At 37.6% G+C, this 22,305-nt stretch overlaps 1 protein-coding gene across 1 annotated transcript in view; it reads left to right on the top strand.

Annotated features, from left to right (window-relative positions):
• The first annotated feature begins 3,873 nt into the window (after positions 1-3,873).
• LOC149821938 (E3 ubiquitin-protein ligase PRT1-like) overlaps positions 3,874-22,305 on the top strand; it is a 56,130-nt gene continuing 37,698 nt past the window's right edge. The window contains exons 1-3 of the mRNA XM_089980167.1: positions 3,874-4,042; positions 5,430-5,458; positions 5,565-5,744. Of these exons, the coding sequence (XP_089836293.1) occupies positions 3,894-4,042; positions 5,430-5,458; positions 5,565-5,744 (358 nt within the window). The 5' untranslated portion in view covers positions 3,874-3,893. The remainder of the gene's footprint in view (positions 4,043-5,429; positions 5,459-5,564; positions 5,745-22,305) is intronic.

The following is a 22,305-nucleotide window of genomic DNA, read 5'->3' as shown; positions in this document are numbered from 1 at the left end:
GAATTTATGCTTTATTTTTCTTGTAATTTAATTTTTTTATTTATGACTTTTTTTATAGTTAATTTGGATAAGGCTTTTCTTGTATTTGATTATGATTGTTTTTCTTTGATTTTCTTTTATTAGGGTTTGAATTAGGAGTTTTTATATATTTATTATAGTTTATTTATGGTTTTTTTTTATTTTATGGCTTATTTATAGTTTATTTATGATTTATTTTCTTGTATTTTAGGTTTTATAATTAATTTATGATTTATATATAATTTGTATATATATATATATATAATTATGAATTTTTATTTTTCTCAAATTATCCAAAAAAAAAGTATACTTGGATTCAGTTTGAGATCTATATTTGGGGTTAAATTCTATAATTTTTTTTGATAAACTTCATAATTAGATCCAATATGACACTGATTAAAGTATTTACATATAAAAAACTATTAATTCTTATTTTTCTCAAATTACCTAATTTTAAAATATTTTTTAGTTTTGAAATCTAATTCGAGATCCATATTAAGGGCTAAAATTCATAGTAAATATCTCAAAACATCGATAACGGTAAGTGGATTGAGTCATATAATCTAAAATGAAGTTATCCTACCCTTTATCCATGTGTGTCCAAATTGGACGAACAACATAAATCAAACAACAGACATAAGAAACACAACAAACCGCTTGACTAAGTGAACAAATGTCACCCAATGTTGTCAGTATGGGCCCTGAATCATTTGGCCAATGATTCCGGTAAATCGGTCTATACCAATTCTCAAGTGAATTATTCGGCTAAAAGATATTTCATGTCAATCAAAATGTGACTCGTGTAAAAATTATTAAAATAATATTAAAAAAATTTAGTTTTAAGATTTTTTTATTTATTAAAAATAACCGCTTCAAGTTAGTATCATATCGATTTTCTGAGGATACAATACTTATCGGCCGATACGCACCAATATTGACAACATTCACTGGTTCCCTCCCACCCGTATTAAATAAAAAGGGGAAGGAACCAATGGGTCCCTGCAGGACCTGTTGGTCCCCACGTGTTAAACACGGGCAGGGATTCGATCCTGGGCCATCAGCTTGACACAGGACCCCGCTTACTAACAAAGAAAGTTACAGCTGCATAACTATTCTTTCATAAAAAAAGTATGTTGACACAACCTTTTTAAAATGCTCGGTAGTGTGTCGCCAGGAGTCCGGATAAGGTGCAATCACATATCACAAAATTTGTGCATTAAGCATTCATCTGATCTTCCTCCATCAGGCCTTGGCCCCACAACTGATAGTCCCCGTCCCCAAGATGGAGGGTGATCAGGTGCTTAATGCATAAATATTTGTGCAATCATATTGCACTATGGCCCACAATTTTTTATTTGAAGTCTTGGCGATATTTGGCTTTCATATATATTTTTTTAATGAAAAAAATGATCTAATTTTGTTGTTAGAAAATAGACCATGTTAAAACGCATCTGTGAGGTCTGATTTGCAAAGCACGCCTTCTAAACATTGAAAAACAGTGCAACCTGAACTCCACCGGAACCAATTTTCCTGTGATAAATCGGAGGTGTTTTTGTGATGCAAATCGGTTGCCCCATTTGCAAGAAAATCTACGATTTACTAACTATTCTTACATTATTTTAAAGAAAACTAGAAATCTAATGGAAAATATACAGAAATTAAAGAAAATACTCAAAAACCCATTCATTCATTTCTCTGAAAAATAAAATGCTCTACAATTAATATTTATAGATCCAAGATGAAACCAATGCCTAACTATAAACAAAAACCAATCCAATATCCAATATTCAATTTAAATCTAATAAAAAATTTAAAAGAAATAAACATATCCAAATGGATCCAGAACCATGTCGGCCATACTCCATTCCTGCATCATTTTGCAAATTGTTCATGAATTTCCTAAAAACTTGTATACTTTACCCACTTATCTAGATAAACAAGATAACATGGGAAATTGCATTATGGAGCAAGACGCATTCCCCCCCGCCCCGCCTATCTTGTTATCAGGATAAGTGGGTGCATCTCCAAACACCCCAAACCTAGGGGTGGCAATCGGGCCGGGTCGGTGGGTTGGTGGGTCAGAATACCTCAACACGAACACGACCCATTTATTAAACGGGTCGGATGTGGCAAACACGAACACGACCTATTTATTAAACGGGTAACCCGACACAACAAGGTTAACTCGTTTAATAAACATGTCGGGTCGACACGACATGATTACACGACACGACGACTCGTTTATTAAACGGGTCGACCAGATAACATAGACACGATAACCGCAGAGGCGCACACCACCACTGGAGAGGAGAGGTCTCGGGCTCTCAGCTACGGCTGGGTAGGAAGGAGTTAGGTGGCTGACTAAAGTGTAAAGTTAGGAGTTAGGGTTAGATAAGTTAATATATATATATAAACGGGTTGCGGGTTGACGGGTTCGTGTAAACGGGTTGACCCACCCGCCTAACCCGTTTATTAAACGGGTCAAACAGGTTGGCGGGTTGGCATACCCCTAACACGAACACAACCTGTTTAATAAACGGGTTAGGAGGGTCGACCCGTTTATGACAGGAACCTGTTTAAGCCAAACCCTAACCCGGCTAAGAAGCGGGTTGGGTCAGATTTTGCCACCCCTACCCAAACCTAATTACAGCAAATTATAGTCTTACTACGTGAAAGTTGGAAATTGGAACACGAAGAAAAGGACAGGCAACGAATGTGCTATAGCGACGCTGCAGCCTGCGTAGGTGTATTGTGAAATTTTACAAACCATACTCGGTTCCATATATTAATCGAACTCTTTGAGTCAAACTCACATTCTAATCCAATCTTCTTGTTTATCACCAAACCCTAATTATAGGGTGTATGGTACCAGTTGAGTCCCAGTAAAACCCGACCCATTGACAGCCCTAGTTTTAAACAATGATGTCAGTATTGGTGTGTATCGGCTGATACATATTATATCAACAGAAAATGGATACGCTCCATCTCTGAATCAGCTATTTTTAATAAATATAAAAAATTACTTACTTTTTTATAATATTATTTCAATAGTTTTAATACGTGTCTTATTCTGATTGATACTTAATATTTTTAATTATTTAAAATTTGGCCAATTTAAAACGATTCACTCGAGTATCGGTATACGCGGCCCTGAATCGTTGGCCAAACGATACAGGGCTTGTTTTTAAGTTTTTAACGCATAAAATGGCTACATACCTGAGGAGATTTTCTCTAATTTGTATGGCAGGAGCAGTTAGTGCACGTCACCCAAGTTCGAACGGTATCGTTGTATAACTGGTAGTGGACTGCCTAACCCCTAGGGATGGCAGTGGGGCGGGGCGGGCGACAAGGTCTCCACCCCTGCCCTGCCTCAAGATTTTATCCTCCACCCCCGCCTCCATCCCCGGCGGGGAATGGATTTTATCCTCCACCCCCGTTTCATGTCCTCCATCCCCGGTTCAAACGGGGATGAGGCGGGGCGGGGCGGGGATGAGGCAGGGATCGTGGCGGAGCGGGGAAAAGTGCACGTCCATCCCCGCCTCCACCCCCGGACGGGGATGGATTTTAACCTTCGTCCCCGCCTCCATCCCCGTTTCATACCCTTCATCCCCGGTCCAAACGGGGCGAGGCGGGGCGGGGCCCCGCTTTCCCCCGGTCCACTGCCATCCCTACTAACCCCAGCTTTCTCTGTCGAAAGGATGAAAGAATATCTTTGTACTCGACTCGATTACCTAACCACGCACAATTAGAACATCCCGCCCTTGCCACGTGGCGGGACGAATCCCTCGGCCGGACGCCAACGGTGGCCTCCAACCTCCTATACATACGGAAAAAGCTGCAGTCGCCATCATATCCATCCAGTCCAGAGAGAGAGGATGCCATCGATGGAGGTGGAGGAAGGGACGAAAGCAGAGCCGATGGATATCGAAGGACTAGGGGAGAAGGCCGAAACTCTAACCCTAGAGCCGACCGATTCAGGGAACGAAGAGGAATTCCCCGAAGGTCTCCAGTGTTCCGTTTGCCTGTAAGCGAAATTTGTGCCACTAAATCCCGAAATCTCTTGTCTTCAGAAGCTCCCGATGTCCTATTCTGCTACTAAATCCTGAAATTTCTTGTCTTCAAATGCTCTCGATGTCGTATTCTGCTACTAAATCCTGAAATTTCTTGTTCTCAAATTATCTCGATTCCCTAGTTATCGCTTTTTTTTACCGTTTTTTTTATCGATGATTTTAATTTTTATGACATTTCTGCATTTTTTTCGTCCATTTGGAGGCCGTTTCGCCATTAGTTGATTTCTCTTGATGGCCACCATTTTTTTGTTCTGGGATGATTTTCTGGTCGATTTGGATGAAAATGCTTCTTAGTAAAGATACCGAACGAAAGCAAATGATTGAACGAATTGTAATTTTCTTCGTTTTTAAATTGTCAAGAGGAAAAACGATGACGGTGTTGTGCCTGAATTTATTTTGTATTCATGTGCTAGTTTTCGAACTGTAATGATATTGTCTGTTTCTGAATATTTTGTTTTTTTGAAACTTTTCCCTTTTTTATTTTTAGTTTCTACTAATAATGTTCTATTCTTCATCATTTCTTATGTCAATTGAGCTTTTGTAATGAGAGTGGAGGCAAAAAAAGAGGTTTTTTTTTTCCTATTGAGAAGTATGTGACGGTCGACTGATTAAGAATTTTGGTGGTTATGGTTGATAGATTGTGCTAAAGATTGTTTGAGCATGTTGAGTAAGTCTTTCACAGTATAAATTAGAATACATGTTACCTTTTTAGTACATGAATAACATTCAGGAACTGCATAGATGGAACACGGTGAGATGATGTTGAATGCTGGAACAATTTGCACGGGAACATACCAGCATCCCGACCGCATTCATGCACATGGGAACACTCATGCAAACACACAATTAAGTGATTTCCTTCAACTTCAAGAGTATTAGGCTTTTTTTTTTGTTCTTCGGAGGCAATCTTTATTGCAGAGTGTTATAAATTCAATGTTCTCAACAAAGTAGAACATCAATTTTGGAGTTGGTTCTTTCTATTTGAAGAATCCAATTTTCTGTTTTCTACATTCCCATTGGCATAATCTGCATTAGTGGTTGACTTTACATGCCAGCATGCATACGGTTTTTAAATGCTTTTCCAAGTCGACCATGTTTAGGACTTGAAAAGACTGTAATCTGTTGATTCTTTTGCCGCAGATAAGTTTCTATTTTGAAGAGGCAAAAATGCATTGCATAATGCTATAAATGTGACATCAGTGATATATTTTTGGTGCACTTCTTTTCATTTTTCTGGATATTACAGCATAGTTGTTTGTGGACGTGCCCATGAATATGTAAGCAATTGCAAATTTTCTTCTTTCTTTTGTTTTCCATCTAAAAATGTTTTATATTTTTCAGGGATCTCCTTTACAAACCAGTCATTCTTGGTAAGAACTCTTCTGCTATGTAAAATTGCCAGTTTGATCTTAGCAACTTTGCCAGTATGATCTAATAATTTTGAACCATTTGTATTCTGTTCTCTTGTTTGTGCAGCATGTGGTCATATTTGTTGTTTCTGGTGCACTTATGGATCTATGAATGCCTTAGGTGACTCATCATGTGTACTTTGTAGAAACTCTTACAATCACTTTTCCAGTATATGCCCAACATTCCACTGTTTGATTCAGAAAAAGTTTCCTGTGGCCTATGCTAGAAGAGAAAAGCAAATGCTAGGTAAGCTTAATTATTTTCACCAAGGAACAATTTGTTATGTGGCTTTGCTGGAATTTAGATCCATGTTAATTTTGGTAATAATCAACCAGATATTATTCTTTCCTATTTATATGCAAAAAATTCTGGCTTTAATAATAATTATTTTTGTTGATGAATCTGTCATCTGTCTATTTCTTTTGTGCTATGTACATGTGAGTGAGTTTGCTATATTCAATGGTAAGTTTTTCTAATGATCTCTCAGAAACCAATTGCATGAAAATCTTGCAAATCAATGTAGCCTCTTTTCATTTGGCATGTTCTGGTGTTGTTAGATACATGATACACTTGCAGTAAACTAGACAAATTTGAAAGTATCTTGATTTCATTGCTCATTAGAAAGCCAATTACTAAATACCCAAACTTGTTCTGTGTGAAACACATAGAACATCAATTACTAAATGTCAAATGTGTTCTACATGTGAAGAGAACATTGATAGTCTTCGCTGTACGATTGTATGCCTGACATGCCTATAGTAATGGAAAAGAAAAAAAAGGTTAGCTGGGCCTTCTTCAATTCATCGTAGAGGATGCAATATTGACTATATGGGATTATCACTAGTGATGAGGATTAGAGAAGATATAAATGTCAACTAGATGTGTGTATTTAGTTGTTGGAGGGCTTCCTAGAATGTTGTATGGCAGCCTTTGTAATCTCCATAAAATAGATGACCTTAAAATATATTGTGGTCCAGCAGTTACCATGCACACATATTTGTTTTTGTCTTTAGGGCTGCATACATGCTGAGCCATAACTGAGACGGGGATGCTTGAGCTCCGTTTGGTACTGCTTGTACCAGGCTTGAGCTTGACTCACCCAGCATGTCCATACTATAGGAAAAGATGAAAAATGGTCCTTAGCATGGGCCTCATGCCTCATCTTCAACTCATTGTGGAAGGATAAAATATTGGATATATATGTGGGTGCAACTCTTTTGGTAGGGTTTAGTGAGGATGTAGACATCAATTGCATGTATAATCTTTACAAAAATAGATGATGTCTTTTTAGACTGTTGGCGATCATTTGACAATGATGTAGCTCTTTTGGTTGGGTTTAGTGAGGATGTAGGCATCAATTGCATGTATAATATTCACAAAAATAGATGATGTCCTTTTAGACTGTTGGCGATCATTTGACAATGATGTAATGGTATCAATAGTGTTGTGCTTGTTAAGTTTTATATTAACCTGTACACACACGCACACACACACACACACACACACACACATATATATATATATATATGTGTGTGTGTTTTATAGGTGTTATAATGTTGTAATAGGAAATACCCTTTAGGGGTATTTTAGTCTTTTCACTATATTTTAATAGGTTGTGCCCATTAGGGGCACAATAGTTTTTTGTATTTTTTCTCTTATTTTTATATGTTATTTATTTAACTTAGAGTTAAGGGCATGTATCTAAAAGGTACATAGAGTCATTGGGAGTCTGGGACCTCCCCAACGGCTCTATTCCTAGCCGTTGTGGAGTGTCCCAATGGCTCTATGTGAGCCTTGTTGTGTATATGTTTCCCTCATAAATTCTATGCTTGTCTCAAGCACTTATATGAAATTCATTTATATTTTTTATGCTCTCTCTCTCTCTCTCTCGCGCCCATTAGTGGCTTTATGCTTGTATTGACCCATAAGTCCTTGGTTGTGTGTTTTGTAAGCCCATAAGGGACATCTACTTGTGTTTTTGTATTTCATTACATGGTATCAGAGCATTGATGCTCTCTTGTTGTAATTTGTATTTGAAGATTGCGTGGTGGACCGTGAAGATCAGAGGATCGTCAGTTCGTTGGTCCGGGAAGTGTGCTATCAACTTTCTTCAACCTTTTTTCCTCTCCTTCCTTTCTCTATTTTTCTTTCTCTTTCTCTTTACTTTCATGATCGACAACGAAGTTGTAACCATTGTTCTCATCAAATTTGATGGGAACAACTACATGTGGGCCACCACGGTAAAAAATCCTAGGGAAAGAGCTATGGCACTTGGTTGATGGTTCTACTCTGGAACCTCAACCCATTCTTACTAAAGATGTTGTGGGAAAGGATAAGAGAGAGATAAGGCTCTCTTGGAGTACAAAAATGCCTATAAAGCATAGGAAGTAGGCCATGCTAAAGTTCTATCACTTTTTATGGGGAGCATGTGCAAGAAACCATGTGAGAACATTTTAGAGTTTGAGAGAGCGGATAAAGCTTGGACTTTTATTAAACCAAATTACACTAAAAAAATGCCGCTCATAAATGAAAAATAAATAACAAAATCCATAAATGTACACAAGGTGATAAAAGTATACAAAAGTATTATGGAGCCTTAAAGAGACTTTGTGACCAAATAGCTAAATTTGAGCCTATTTGGGGTATACCTAATGATGCTTGTAAAACCCGAATTTTTTTGTTACAAAATATTTTAAAATATGCAAATTGGGCCTAGATCCAAATTGCAGATCCAGGACCCATAAAGGGGTATTTATGCTTAAATAATTGCGTTATATTAAAATAATTTTAATATTAGTATTAAAATAGAAATATATATATATATATATATATATATATATATATATATATATATATATATATATATATATATATATATATATATATATTAAGCGAACTCGAGGATCCACAGTTGGATCCACTTGGATCCAACTTGCGGATCCATATTGATGGGGGTTAAATTATAATGTTAAATTCAAATTAAATAAATAATTAATATTAGTTATAAATATATATATATATATATATATATATATATATATATATATATATATATATATATATATATCAACAACTGTTGGACCCACAGTTGGACCTGCAAGGATCCAACTGAAGATCCGTTAGCGTTTGGCGACCCGGATCCAGTTGTAGATTGGATTTGGTATTGCGGGTCGCAGGCTCGGACCCGGACCCGAGTCCAGCTTTTAAAGGAAAGCTTGAAACAGAATCGTGCTGCACGATTCTTGTTTCAAGAATCTGAAAACAAAAGCAGAAAGGGGGGGGGGTGTTAAAATATGTAATCTCATATAATATCTCATATGTAATGTTTTATCTCCTTTCTAGTTAGGATTTTTTGTTTAATTAATTCTAGTTAAAATACAACTAGAATTAGCCAAACCAGTCCATCATTGGACTGATTTGGCCTTTACCTTTTTGACTAGTCAAAAAGGTACCTTTTTGACCAAGTCAAAAAGGTAAATCCAAAAAGAGCTGTTGGACTCCCCAACAGCTCTATTAGAGCCGTTGGAGAGTCCAACAGCTCTCTTAAGGCTTCTCTCTACCTCTCTATAAATATGGGGCTATTCCCCTTGTAAATACTTACTCTTGTTTTGGGTTTTTATCTCAAATCAATAAAATTGTTTATTTTTCATTTTTATACCCGGTTCGGGTTGTGTGTATTCTTAAGTTCTCTTTGTGAACCTTTGTGGTTCTTATGATGTATTTGTGAGAACTTGTTGAGAGACATTTGTTGTAGCGTATTTTTCACTTTCTTACATGGTATCAGAGCAAGGTCGGTGGACGTGTATTGGGAAGCGTGCCATGCAACTATTCTTCAAGAAAGTGAAGTCTCTTTGAAGGAGTGCTCGTGTGTAGCCTTGAAGGGCGTGGAAGGCTACTTATTTTCGATCTTTGTGGCTAAAATATTCCTCTTCCCACTTGCTTTTCTTCTTCCCCTCTCATTCCCAAGCTTGTAAAATGGATGACAATGATAATGTCACCATTAAGTCCATAAAACTCAACGATTCAAACTATGCAACATGGGCTTCAATCATGAAGCATCTTATTTGGGGAAAGGGTCTATGGGGCTTAGTTGATGGAACCGATAAGGAACCTAAACTAACGCTCACTAAAGAAGAAGGTGGAAGAGAAGTACCTCTTTTGGAGGTGGAAAAAACTAAGGCCATCTCCACATATGAAAAGGAATGGAAAGAATGGAGAATGGGTCACGCCAAGATCATGTGTTGGCTAATTTCTAGTGTAGACATAAAGAAGTGTTCAAGTCTCGCAAAATTTGAACATGCTAATGATGCATGGGAATATCTTAAGAGAATGTATTCTCTTAAAGATATTGCTCATATATGTAACTTACAAGAAAAGGTTCGGAATATGGTTCAAGGAGAGAGAAGTATTAGAGAATACTACAATAGCTTATCCGAACTATGGGAAGAGTTGGTTCTTTTTGAACCAAAGTGGCATTGTCCACAAGACATTGAGCTTCGCCAAAATCAAGTAAATGCGGAGCATTTTTTTCAATTTATAAATGGGTTGAGACCCGAATTTGAATCAACCAAGTCCGCTCTTCTACATCGGGGAAATGTTCCCTCTATTGAAGATACCATTGAAGAGCTAAGTATGGAAGAAAATAGACTCAAGAAACGAGTCGACAAAAGCGATGATGATACAGTTTCAGCTGTATCTAGACCAGGTAATCACATTCGCACATACAAACCTCCACATATTGGGAGAATAAACAATGAAAGGCAAGGAGGTGATTTTGAAAGGAGAAAAGTTATTTGTTATTACTGTCATGAACCCGGACATGTTAAAACTTACTGTCCAAAGTTGAAAAAATCTTATGAGAAGAAGGCAGCTGTTGTTGAATCAAAAGAATCAAATGAGACATCCATTGGAAACATGTCCCTGTCTCAGCTGGTGGAGGCTCTACAACCTCTTCTTAAAGGAACTTCTCCCTCAGTTGGAGTTGCGATCTCTTCTATTGGCACCTCCGATCCAGGTAAACCCCTATGGCTTCTTGACTCTGGTGCTTCTTTTCACATGACACCAAATTTAAAATTACTGTCGCATTGTTATGACTTAAGTAGATTGAGTGTTTTTACTGCGGATGAAACATCCCTTGAGATAAAAGGAATAGGAAATTTCGAAAATAACTCTCAAAACTCAAAAGGATTTTGTGTTCCAAAGATTAGATATATCCCCAAACTTAATCTAAATCTCTTATCTGTTTCTCAATTAACTGATCATGGGTATAATGTTTCCTTCTCTTCTCATAATTGTCAAGTACAGGATCACCAGTCAGGGAAGCTGATTGGGGAAGGCCATAGAGAAGGAGGCTTATATTACATGGATTTTTTGGAATTACCCAAGAAAACATTATGCTGCAATGTTAAAAAAGTAGGCTTGGATATTTTACACCAAAGATTTGGTCACCCTTGTATATCCAAGCTTCAGTACTTTCCAAACATGGAAAAAATTTGTAATTTTGAAACTTTCACTTGTGAAAAATGTATTCTTGGAAAAATGAAACAACTAGCATTTCAAAAAAGAACTTTTGTCTCCACTCGACCACTTGAATTAATTCACTCTGATGTTTGGGGTCCTGCACCAGTTACGTCAAAAGGTGGGTTTTTATACTATGTAATTTTCGTGGATGACTTTACACGATATACCTGGATTTACTTTCTCAAACACAAATTTGAAGTGCTCTCTTTTTTTCAAATATTTCATAATATGGTCAAAAATCAATTTAAGAATGATATTTCGATATTTCGCACTGATTCAGGGGGAGAATTTTTATCAACTGAATTTAAAGAATATTTGAACTCACATGGAATTTCACACCAAAAATCTTGTCCCTATACCCCTCAACAAAATGGGCTAGCTGAGAGAAAACACAGACACATTATAGAAATAACTAGAACACTACTTATCACACATCAAGTTCCTAAAGTTTTTTGGGCCGAAGCTATTTTAACTTCTGTGTATCTTATTAATAGGATGCCCTCATCCTCAATAAAGAATATTTCTCCTACTGAAAAGCTTTATAAACAAAAACCTGATTATTCTAGACTGAGGGTGTTTGGGTGCAAGTGCTTTGTTTTTACAGATAAGAATGATAAATTCTCTCCCCGTGCTATACCCTGTACTTTTTTAGGATATGCAAATAATAAAAAAGGATACAGATGTTTTGACCCTAAAAACAACAAGTTATACGTTTCAAGGAATGTATCCTTTCTAGAAAATGAAAGTTTTTTTGAAAACAAAAATTCTACTGAAATGGATGAGTATTCCTTCTTGTTGGATCTAGTTCTAAAGGATAGTGAAAGAGAAATTGATCTAGATGATCAGATCGATGTGATCGATTCTGATCCTCATAGAAATAGTCAAGATTGTATTCAATACTCTAGACGAGGAAATTTAGAAAGACATTGTGCCCTAGATAAATACACAAGGGAACATGAATCTGCCTCTTCATCTAGAAAATCCACTAGGATCTCGAGGGTTCCTGCAAAGTTTGTGTCATATCAGTCTTTTTCACCAAAACATCAAGCCTTTATTGCTCTAATTCATTCCTATGAAGAACCTCCCAGTTATGATATAGCCAAGGATCAACCAGAATGGGTCAAGGCTATGAAAGTCGAATTAGAAGCCTTAGAAAAAGCAAATACTTGGACCATTCAAGACCATCCTCCAAACAACAAGAAACCTATTGGTTGTCGCTGGGTGTACAAGGTGAAAACCAAGAGTGATGGCACTCTTGAAAGATTGAAGGCCCGGTTGGTGGCAAAAGGCTATTCTCAAGAATATGGAATAGACTATGAAGAGACCTTTGCCCCATTAGCTAGAATGACCACTGTTAGAATCCTAATAGCTCTTGCATCAATAAAGGGATGACATATCTTTCAAATGGATGTTAAAAATGCTTTTCTAAATGGAACTTTAGCTGAAGAAGTATACATGGACCCACCACCAGGAATGAATATACCTAAAGGGAAAACACTTCGCCTAAACAAGGCTTTATATGGTCTCAAGCAAGCTCCAAAAGCTTGGTATGATAAGTTTAGTAAGGTTATGCTTGATTTTGGTTTTCGATTTTGTCTTACTGACACAACTTTGTTTGTTAAGAATTCTGAAGCAGGTATTATCATCCTTCTACTCTATGTTGACGACATGATCATCACTGGAAGTGATAAACAGGGAGTTTATGATATTAAAAAATTTCTCAAAACACATTTTGAAATGAGTGATTTGGGTTTTTTGAAATATTTTCTTGGTATCGAAGTTGCCTACTCACCTAGAGGTTACTTGTTAACTCAATCTAAGTTTGCATTAGATATTGTTGTTAGGTCAGGTATTTCAGATGAAAGACATGTTGATATTCCTGAGATTGTGAATGTCAAAATGAAGATTGATGATGGAGAGCCACTCGAGAATCCGACTCCGTATAGGCAACTTGTTGGGGCTCTATCGTATCTATCTATCACAAGACCTGACATTACACATGCGGTCCATACAGCCAGTCAATTTCAACATGCTCCAACTTCTGTTCATATGGGAACAATTTTGCGTATTATTAGATATATCAAAAATTCTATTTTTCGAGGATTATTTTTATCCGTTTCCTCTAACTTAGAATTGCTTGCTTATACTGATGCAGATTGGGGCGGTGATCCAAATGACCGCCACTCAACTACAGGTTTTTGTGTCTTTTTAGGAGAATCCTTGGTGTCTTGGCGATGTAAGAAGCAACAAAAGGTCTCTCTCTCATCAACTGAAGCTGAATATAGGGCAATGGCTACAACTACTATGGAATTAGTCTGGCTTCGACGTCTACTTTCCGATATGGGAGTTGAAAGTCCAAAAGCATCAAATCTGTGTTGTGACAACAAGAGCTCTATCTATATTGCAAGCAATCAGACATTTCATGAACGCACCAAGCATATAGAAATGGATTGCCATTATGTTCGAGAGGAATTTTTGCGTGGCACCATCAATCTTCCCTATGTTGCTTCAGAATATCAGCTGGCCGATTTCTTCACCAAGCCTCTCGCTGCTCCTAGGTTTCACTTTCTCTTAGCCTAACTTTCGGTTATCCAACCGTAAGTTTGAGGGGGAGTGTTAAAATATGTAATCTCATATAATATCTCATATGTAATCTCATAGACATGTAATGTTTTATCTCCTTTCTAGTTAGGATTTTTTGTTTAATTAATTCTAGTTAAAATACAACTAGAATTAGCCAAACCAGTCCATCATTGGACTGATTTGGCCTTTACCTTTTTGACTAGTAAAAAAGGTACCTTTTTGACCAAGTCAAAAAGGTAAATCCAAAAAGAGCTGTTGGACTCCCCAACAACTCTATTAGAGCCGTTGGAGAGTCCAACAACTCTCTAAGGCTTCTCTCTACCTCTCTATAAATATGGGGCTATTCCCCTTGTAAATACTTACTCTTGTTTTGGGTTTTTATCTCAAATCAATAAAATTGTTTATTTTTCATTTTGATACCCGTTTTGGGTTGTGTGTATTCTTAAGTTCTCTTTGTGAACCTTTGTGGTTCTTATGATGTATTTGTGAGAACTTGTTGAGAGACATTTGTTGTAGCGTATTTTTCACTTTCTTACAGGGGCAGGGGGGTTACGCAAAGCGTAACGACCCCGCGCCTATCTCGGCAGAGGAGGGGGGGGGGTCTGGGCCGATAAAAGGAGTGGAGAAGAGGGGTTTTCCCTCTTCACTCGGGCTCTCTCTCTTCCCCCATCTCTCCCCGTCTCTCTCGATCGCTCGGTGCGCACACGCCGGAGGAAAGGAGGTCACCGGAAAGCTGCGACAGCCAGCAACCATCAAAGGCCACATCGAGTACTCCCTTTCTTCACAACAACAGTGAGTTGCGTCAGCCACGATTGTCTCCGATCACCGGAAGGATCGCCGGATAAGGTACGGTGCTTCTTGGATTTTGGGTGGGGGATCGAACCTGAGTTCGATTTCGGGTAGCGATTTGAGAGGAGGGGTTCATGCTGTCGGAAACCCCCAACCCTTAGAGTTTGGGGATTTCGAAACCCTAGTTGATTTGTTGGGGATCTTTCCTAATGAGGGGTGCGGGCTATCCGAAACCCCAATTCAGTGGATTTGGGGGTTTTCAGTTTTTGTTAAAGGCATATACCCTGATAACCGTGACCCCCAAATTTTATTCCTCTAATTGATTCCTGAATTAGTGTAAGTTCTGAAATTTTAATACTTAGGATGTATTAATGTGGTGATTTGTTTGATTATCCTGGATTTTGCTGTATTAGATAATTGCTTGGAGCCAACTATATGAAAATTGAGTGCATCGGCTGTCCTATTAATTAAAGTGTATCCCTGTGGCACTGTGCACTTTATTTGTTCTTTCAGGCATGAACTGCTTTAGCAATCATCATGAGTAAAACTGTACATAGCTGTAATCTTGAGTTGGATATTCTTTTAGTCAATTAATGATTTCAGACTTTTGATGGTTGCTTGTTTACAAAGTACTTTTTGTGATTCCTTATCCACATCAGCTTCATTCAGGGTTTACCTTTACATAAAGTTAAATTATCATCTGCTATATTAAGCTTGAATCTCGGGTTGAGAGCATACAGAACTGATAATTATAGTATGTGCCTTTGCTGGAATGAAGTTTCAAGTTGAGTGAAGCTTGATTAGGGTGTAACGGCAACCCTGCTTATAATAAGATTGCTTTATACTTCACCCATGTGGAACAACGTCCTTGCATACATTTCAGAGATTTTGATCCATTATCTTTTAGGTGTGTTTGTTTTCCTGTTAAGGGTTTATCTATATGTAAGGAATCCTGAAGGAGTGGTCTTATAGTTACTGTTTTTGAACAAAAATTTCTGAGCCTAATATTATCATCCAATACTTTTGTCAACTTAGACAGAATAAATCGATATGAATGAGTAGTCTCAAAGCTTTTAAATATCATCCAAATTAACTGATTTTAAAGTTAATGGTAATTGACATTAAGGCTGGGATTGAACTTGTGTATCTTTTTAGAAACAAAACTATTTTTTCCTTACTGAATAGCTTTAATAAAAATTTTGCTGGGAATGGACTAGTTAGGAACCCACTTATCTTTGGGCTGTGTTACTGCCATATAAGAATAAAAATTCTGTTGTAAAACAGGAAGTTGTACGAATGCGGCCATTGGGATATGAACCGCTTGAATGGTTGCTGGTATACCTGCATTAGATTAATTATGTTCGAAAAGGGTCAGTCCTATGTACCATGCAAATTGTATGTTTGACATGCTTGCTTTACCTGCTCAGGCCCGAGGGTTATTAATTCTGTCCCTGTATATGTCCTGATTTCTATTGGCAGGGCTGATCTCCATATGTTTTCGTAGTTAGCCGAATGATGTTAATCGGACTTCCTATTTTCATAAATGAATATACAAAGTCCTAAACCATTAAAACATGAATATTGTAATACACTGCTGTTAGGTTCATGAACTGTTAAAGGCCGACAGAATCTTGCATGCATTACCTAATGTGATGCTGTAGGCTGTCTATTGGCGTAAGATGGTGCTTGAGTGTGGTTAAGCTCAAAATTTGTAAGATGCAGCGTGGGATCATTGAAACATAACCTGAAAATTTTCAGTTGTGTATAATAGTGCTCATGTTACACTGTTTAGGGAGGATGGATACATAAAACTGAAATTTTATAATGTATCTTGCTTGGATGTCTGTAGCTGAACATTATATTTTTGTCTAGAATCCATGTGTTACTTAAAAGCTTGTGTATTGGATTGTATGGAAACACTTGCCGTGGAGGTTTATGCTTTCACTTGACTGTTATGATTATGGTACGCATGAATGTGAGCATGATTCAATCATTAGTAATTCTTCTTGAATATGCACGCTTGATTATTGTGTGAAAGGGTACATGTACACTCACACACTCAAAAGAAGACATGGATTTGGTTAATGCCCATATGTGATGTAGGTAACACACACATATTGATAAAGCATATGAATGAATTATGACATGCATATGTTTGAGTTTATGATTTCATAAGTGCACATGTCTTTGGCACTTTGGCCTAGTGTTATGAATGAAACACTAAGTGGGTTTTATTATGTGATGCACCGATGGCCTAATTGGACCATCACCGGCCTGGAGAGCCGTGAGTTTGATTTTCTTTTATTTATGTTTTTAACTGCATCACTTAAACCACATAAGATGGTTTGGCACATTACTACACTGTTCTAGTGGTTTGTACGGGCTGGAGTTCCGAATGGGTCCCTGCAAGGTAGGATACAGGTTTTTTCACTTTACTTTTGCATATGGTGTTGCAAACTTAAAGAATTAACTTTAATAAAAAGAATAAGAACAATGTAATATACGTTCTGGGATATCTCATCTGGAGTATGAGAATCTTGGATATCCGGTTTTGGGGAGACTGTGAGGATACAAAAACTCCGTGTGCGTGAATTTGGTCCCCAGAACCCGATATTGAGGTTCTTTCTCCTGGCCACGGTTTTAGGGAGAGTCCGCCACTTTACCCGGGAGTGGTGTGTTTGACACAGCTGTTGCTTATGGTACCAAAGAAGTGGTACTTGTGGGCGTGGGGTGTCCCTTGTGTCCTCGATATTAGATGTGGAGGTCTAATGTTCCGATGGATGGTGTTGTTTCCTGATATCGGTCGAGGGCTAAGTGGGAACCCAGTAATAAAATACAAATTGTGTGTTAAGCTACCCTGGGAACCTATTTGACCTCGGGTTTTGTACCCGTTTGGTGTATCCGCGGGCAATGGTAATTAAAAAGAGGAACTTAAGGTTGTGTGCATCTAATAGGGCATGCATATGGAAAGATGAAACTTAAATGAAAGATAACAAAAAAGGAATCATGCATTGCACAAAATCATGCATTTTTCTGTTATGCATTAGATCATGCATGTTTGAATCATTCATGACATGATTTGATAGTAGCTTATTTAGTTCTTGATATATGACACTGCTTTACTGTTCTTGACTGGTGAGTATATGCAATTATTGGTAGTTATGGATATTTGAATGTTACAAATTTTATATCTGCACTCACTCAAATCACTGCATGAAATCTTATTCACGTTCTTTTTTCTCACCTGGTTTCTTTAGAAGTAGCTATGCTCAGAATTTCGGTTCTGACACCCTACTTTGTTGGTTTTTCACAGGAAATGATGAACAGTGAAGTTGGACATGCATCTGGGATGGATAAGAGTCATATTTGAGCTTGACGGCTTCAGCAGAGGACAGAGTGACTCTATTTTTGCTTCTTTTAGTTCTTTTAATTTCTGTAATTGTTACTTTACTTTCAGTTGAAGAAAACCTTGTCTTTGAAATTTTCTTACTCATTAATAAAAGAGTTTTAGTTGGTTGATATGGTGATGATTGCAACTTCGTTTGTGGTGGTTGGGCTATCCAATGGAAAGTGGAACTGTGAGGACCCCAGATCTCTGAGAAGGTTTCCGCAACTCTTAGAAAGAAAAAAAAAATATTCTGCATTTTTAAAGGGTATGGATTGGGGTCGTTACAATGCTCGTCTAAGGAAGAAACAAATCTTGAAAGAACAAATTTTTTCAATTTATTCAAGGACTTCAAGACCTGGAGTCAACACCTAAAAGCCTTTTCATTTTACCAAGTCCAATTTTGAGAGGCAACGTTGTGACGAAGGGAGAAAGAAGATTGTTTGTCACAATTGTGGAGAATTGGGGCATATAAAGCCTTATTGCCCCAAATTCAAAGAAAAGGATGAGCGCGGAGAGTGACAAGTGTAGATGCATCATAAGGGGATGACAATGAGACCAATGGATATTCAAAATCCATTGGAAACATGTCATTGTCTCAACTAGTGGACTTCGGTGTTACGGTCTCCTCTTCTTCTCCTCTATGTAAGATTTCTTGGCTTTTGGACTTCAGTGCTTCTTTCCACGTAACCCCCAATATTTCTTTACTCTCTTAATGAGAACTTCAATTTAATATTCCTAGTGATGAAAACCATGTAGTTGATAGACTGAACTGTTTAGTATTTTGTATAAAAGAAGAAGCATTGATAGTGGGCCTAGTTCTTTAGAAAAATATTCCAACCTTGAGATCCAGGAATCTAGTTCCTTTAGAAGCTCCTCTAGGGAATCTAGACTTTCCAGATAGATTTGTATCCTATGAGTCATTTTTCTCTCAATGTAGAGCATGCTTGCAAAATTTTTTTCTACTTCAAACCCAATACATATAAACAAGCCAAAGATCAACCCAAATGGATAGATGCTATGAACATTGAGCTTGAAGCTTTAGAAAAATTCAGTACCTGGACAATAGAAGATCTTCTTAAAAGAAAAAAGACCACAAGATGTAGATAGGTATATAAAGTAGAAGCTTTAGAAAAATTCAGTACCTGGACAATAAAAGATCTTCTTAAAAGAAAAAAGACCACAAGATGTAGATAGGTATATAAAGTAAAAACCAAATGTGATGGTTCCTTAGAATAATATAAGGCCAGGTTAGTAGCCAAAGGTTATTCATAAGAATATGACATTGATTATGATGAAACCTTTGCCTTAATAGCCCGTATAACCTCAATTAGAACCCTCATAGCTATAATTGCTATTCAAAACTAGCATATTTATCAGATGGATGTCAAAATGCTTTCTTAAATGGAGAATTGAAGGGAGATATTTACATGGATCCACCACCAGGATATGAAATTTTAGTAGCAAAGGTTATTCACTTAAAAAGGCTCTATATGGTTAGAAACAACCCCCCTAAGGTTTGGTATGATAGATTTAGTTATATTATGATTAAACTTGAGTTCATATCTTGCTATACTGACACTGCTATGTTTATTAAGAAATCTGATGCAAGTATCATTATCTTTCTTCTCCATGTTGATGATATGATCATTACTGGATGAGATAAATAGGGAGTTGGTTATATCAAAAATATTTTAAAACAAAATTTTGAAATGACAGATTTAGGTAACATTCTACACGTTACTTTCTAACTCAATCCAAGTTTGCTACTGAGATTATTGACAAGTCAAGCATTACAATTGAAAAGATGGTGGATACTCCTGAAGTCATTAACGCAAAGATAAAGATTGATGATGAAACACCCTTAAAAGACCCTACTTCTTATAAGTAGATGATTGAGGCTCTTACTTATTTGTCTATTACCTGACCTAACATTTTTCACACAGTGCATACAATGAGCCAGTTTCAACACTCACCTACAATTGTGCATATGAGTGCTGTTATTCATATTATTAGATATTTACCAAATTCTGTCTCTAAAAGAATTTTATTGTTTTCCTCCTCTCCTGTTGAATTAATTGCATATATTGACTATAAGTGAGGAGATCCTAATGATAAACATTCAACCAAAGGTTTTTATGTGTTTATAGGTACCCTGAAAATGCAAGAAACAACAAAAAGTGTTTCTATCGTCAAATGAAGCAGTGTATTACATCATGGCTACCACAATGTTTAAAATTGTGTGGTTGAGAAGATTATTTGTAACGACCCCAACTCATATCCTTTGAAAATGCGAAATATTTTTTTTTTGTTTTATAACATTGCAGAAAACTTCCCAGAGACCCGGGGTCCTCACAGTTCCAATTTCAACTGGATAACCTAAACACAACAAACGAACTTGCAACCATCAACCATAAGAACCAAAACAATTTTTTTATTTATGAATAAGAGTAAATTTCAGAGACAATGTTTTATTCGACTAAAAATAAAGCAACAACTGAAAAAGCAAGAAGGACTGAAGTAAAAGAAAGAGTCACTCTGTCCGCTGCTGAAGCTGTCAAGCTCAAGTATGACTCTCATCCATTCCCAGTAGATAGTCCAACCTCACTGTTCACCTTGTCCTATGAAAAACCAACAAAGTAGGGTGTCAGAACCGAAATTCTGAGTACAACTACTTTTAAAGAAACCAGGTGAGACAAAGAATATGGATAAGATTTCATATAATGATTTGAGTGAGTGCAGATATAACAATTTGCAGTGTCTAATTCATACATGCGACAAATTTCATATATTCACCAGTCGAGAACAGTAAAGCAGTACCATATATCAAGAACTAAATAACCAAACCTTGCAACATGCTTTCAGGAGGTAAATTACATACCACCACCATATCATGTCATGATATAGAGAATAATTCAAATATGCATGATCTAGTGCATAACAGGAAGATACATGATTTCTTTTTAATGCATGAGTCATTTTATTATCTTACCTTTAAGTTTCATTTTTTCTTTGCATATGCATGCCCTATTAAATGCACAAAACTTTAAGTTCCTCTTTTTAATTACCGTTGCCCGCAGATACACCAAACAGGTACAATCCCCGAGGTTAAGTAGGTTCCCATGTAGCTTAACACACAATTTATATTTTATTACTGGGTAAGTTAGCCCTCGACCGAATCACCTTCGGAACATTAAACCTCCACATCTAATGTCGGAGACACAAGGGACACCGCAGGATGGCTGCTGGTAGTCGGAGTTCGCCGGCGACAGAACTTCTTTTTCCGGCGTGCGTACATTGACAGAGAGAGAGAGAGGGAGAGAGACGAAGTGGGAGAAAGAGATGAGAGGTGAGAGAGCGAGACTCCCCATCCATCTCCTCTTTAACGAGCTGAAGCCCCCCCTCTCTTCCGAGAAAATCGGAGGGAGTTGGTTACGACTTTCGTAACCTCCTCCCCCTTCCCTTCTTGCGCTCTCCAAGAATTGTGCCCTAGGCACGATTCTTGTAATCGGGCCCCCTTTTAAAAAAAATGTCGGGTTCGGGTCTGAGCCCCCCCCCCGACCCGTAATGCCGCTGGATCCACCTTTAGCGTGGATCCGGGTCGCCCGTGAATGACGGATCCTCAGTTGGATCCTTGTGGGTCCAACTGTGGGTCCGACCCTTTGTACCAATTTTTTTTCTTTTTATCTTATAAAAAATATTAATTATTTATTCAATTTAAAATTAATATTATACGTATAATTTAACACCTATTTTGTGGGTTATTTATGGATTCGAGTATCGGGTCCTAGGCCCAAATCAACTAAATATGCGTATTTCTTCCGGTTATTACATTATTGGAGGACATGAGGGTGCATCTGCAATCACCCTCAAGGTTACACTGTGACTAGGGATGCACATGAGTCAAGCTTGAGCTGAATTTGACATGTTTAAGCTCGGCTCATCCAAGTAATATAGCGTACAGGTTTGGCCCGACTCAGCTCGTGCCGAGTATCGGGCTGAGCTGGGCTCAGTCTAGGCTTAGCATGCAGAGAGAGGGGGAGAACGAGAGAGAGAGAGTCTGATGCAATGGTACGGTGTGGACTCGGTACACACCGATCCACGATCCAGGATCCAAACGTACGCGGAAGCTTAAATGATAGAGAGTCTGGACAAAACTCTGAGAAACGGGCTTTCGGAACCCGAGCACTGTACTTTGACAGAAACGGTCCAAATGAAAGTTGTGCGCGACTCACACAACTTTCCAACGAATCCGGAAACACCAGATTCGGAGCAGGAATGTCCGTTCCACGAACTCGGAATCGGGACTGTTAAACAAATCCAACACAGACTATCGAATTCCACGGTCAGACTGTTCAAAGTGGTTTTCGACCCCTCAAACAATAGAGTTTGCTGAAACTCACAACTGAGCAATCGAAGATTAGGTCCAGGTCTTTCCAAAACACTAAGAATAAGAATTTTCTGATTTTTCCACAGCCCTCTACGAATGTTTGAATTTATGAAATCATATAAAATATTATTGTAGGAATT

This window comes from Nuphar pumila, chromosome 11 (assembly GCF_984573655.1).
Source record: "Nuphar pumila chromosome 11, dmNupPumi1.hap1.1, whole genome shotgun sequence".
Classification (NCBI taxonomy): domain Eukaryota; kingdom Viridiplantae; phylum Streptophyta; class Magnoliopsida; order Nymphaeales; family Nymphaeaceae; genus Nuphar; species Nuphar pumila.
Note: the sequence above shows the minus strand (reverse complement) of the source record. Positions and strands in the feature narration are given on the sequence as shown.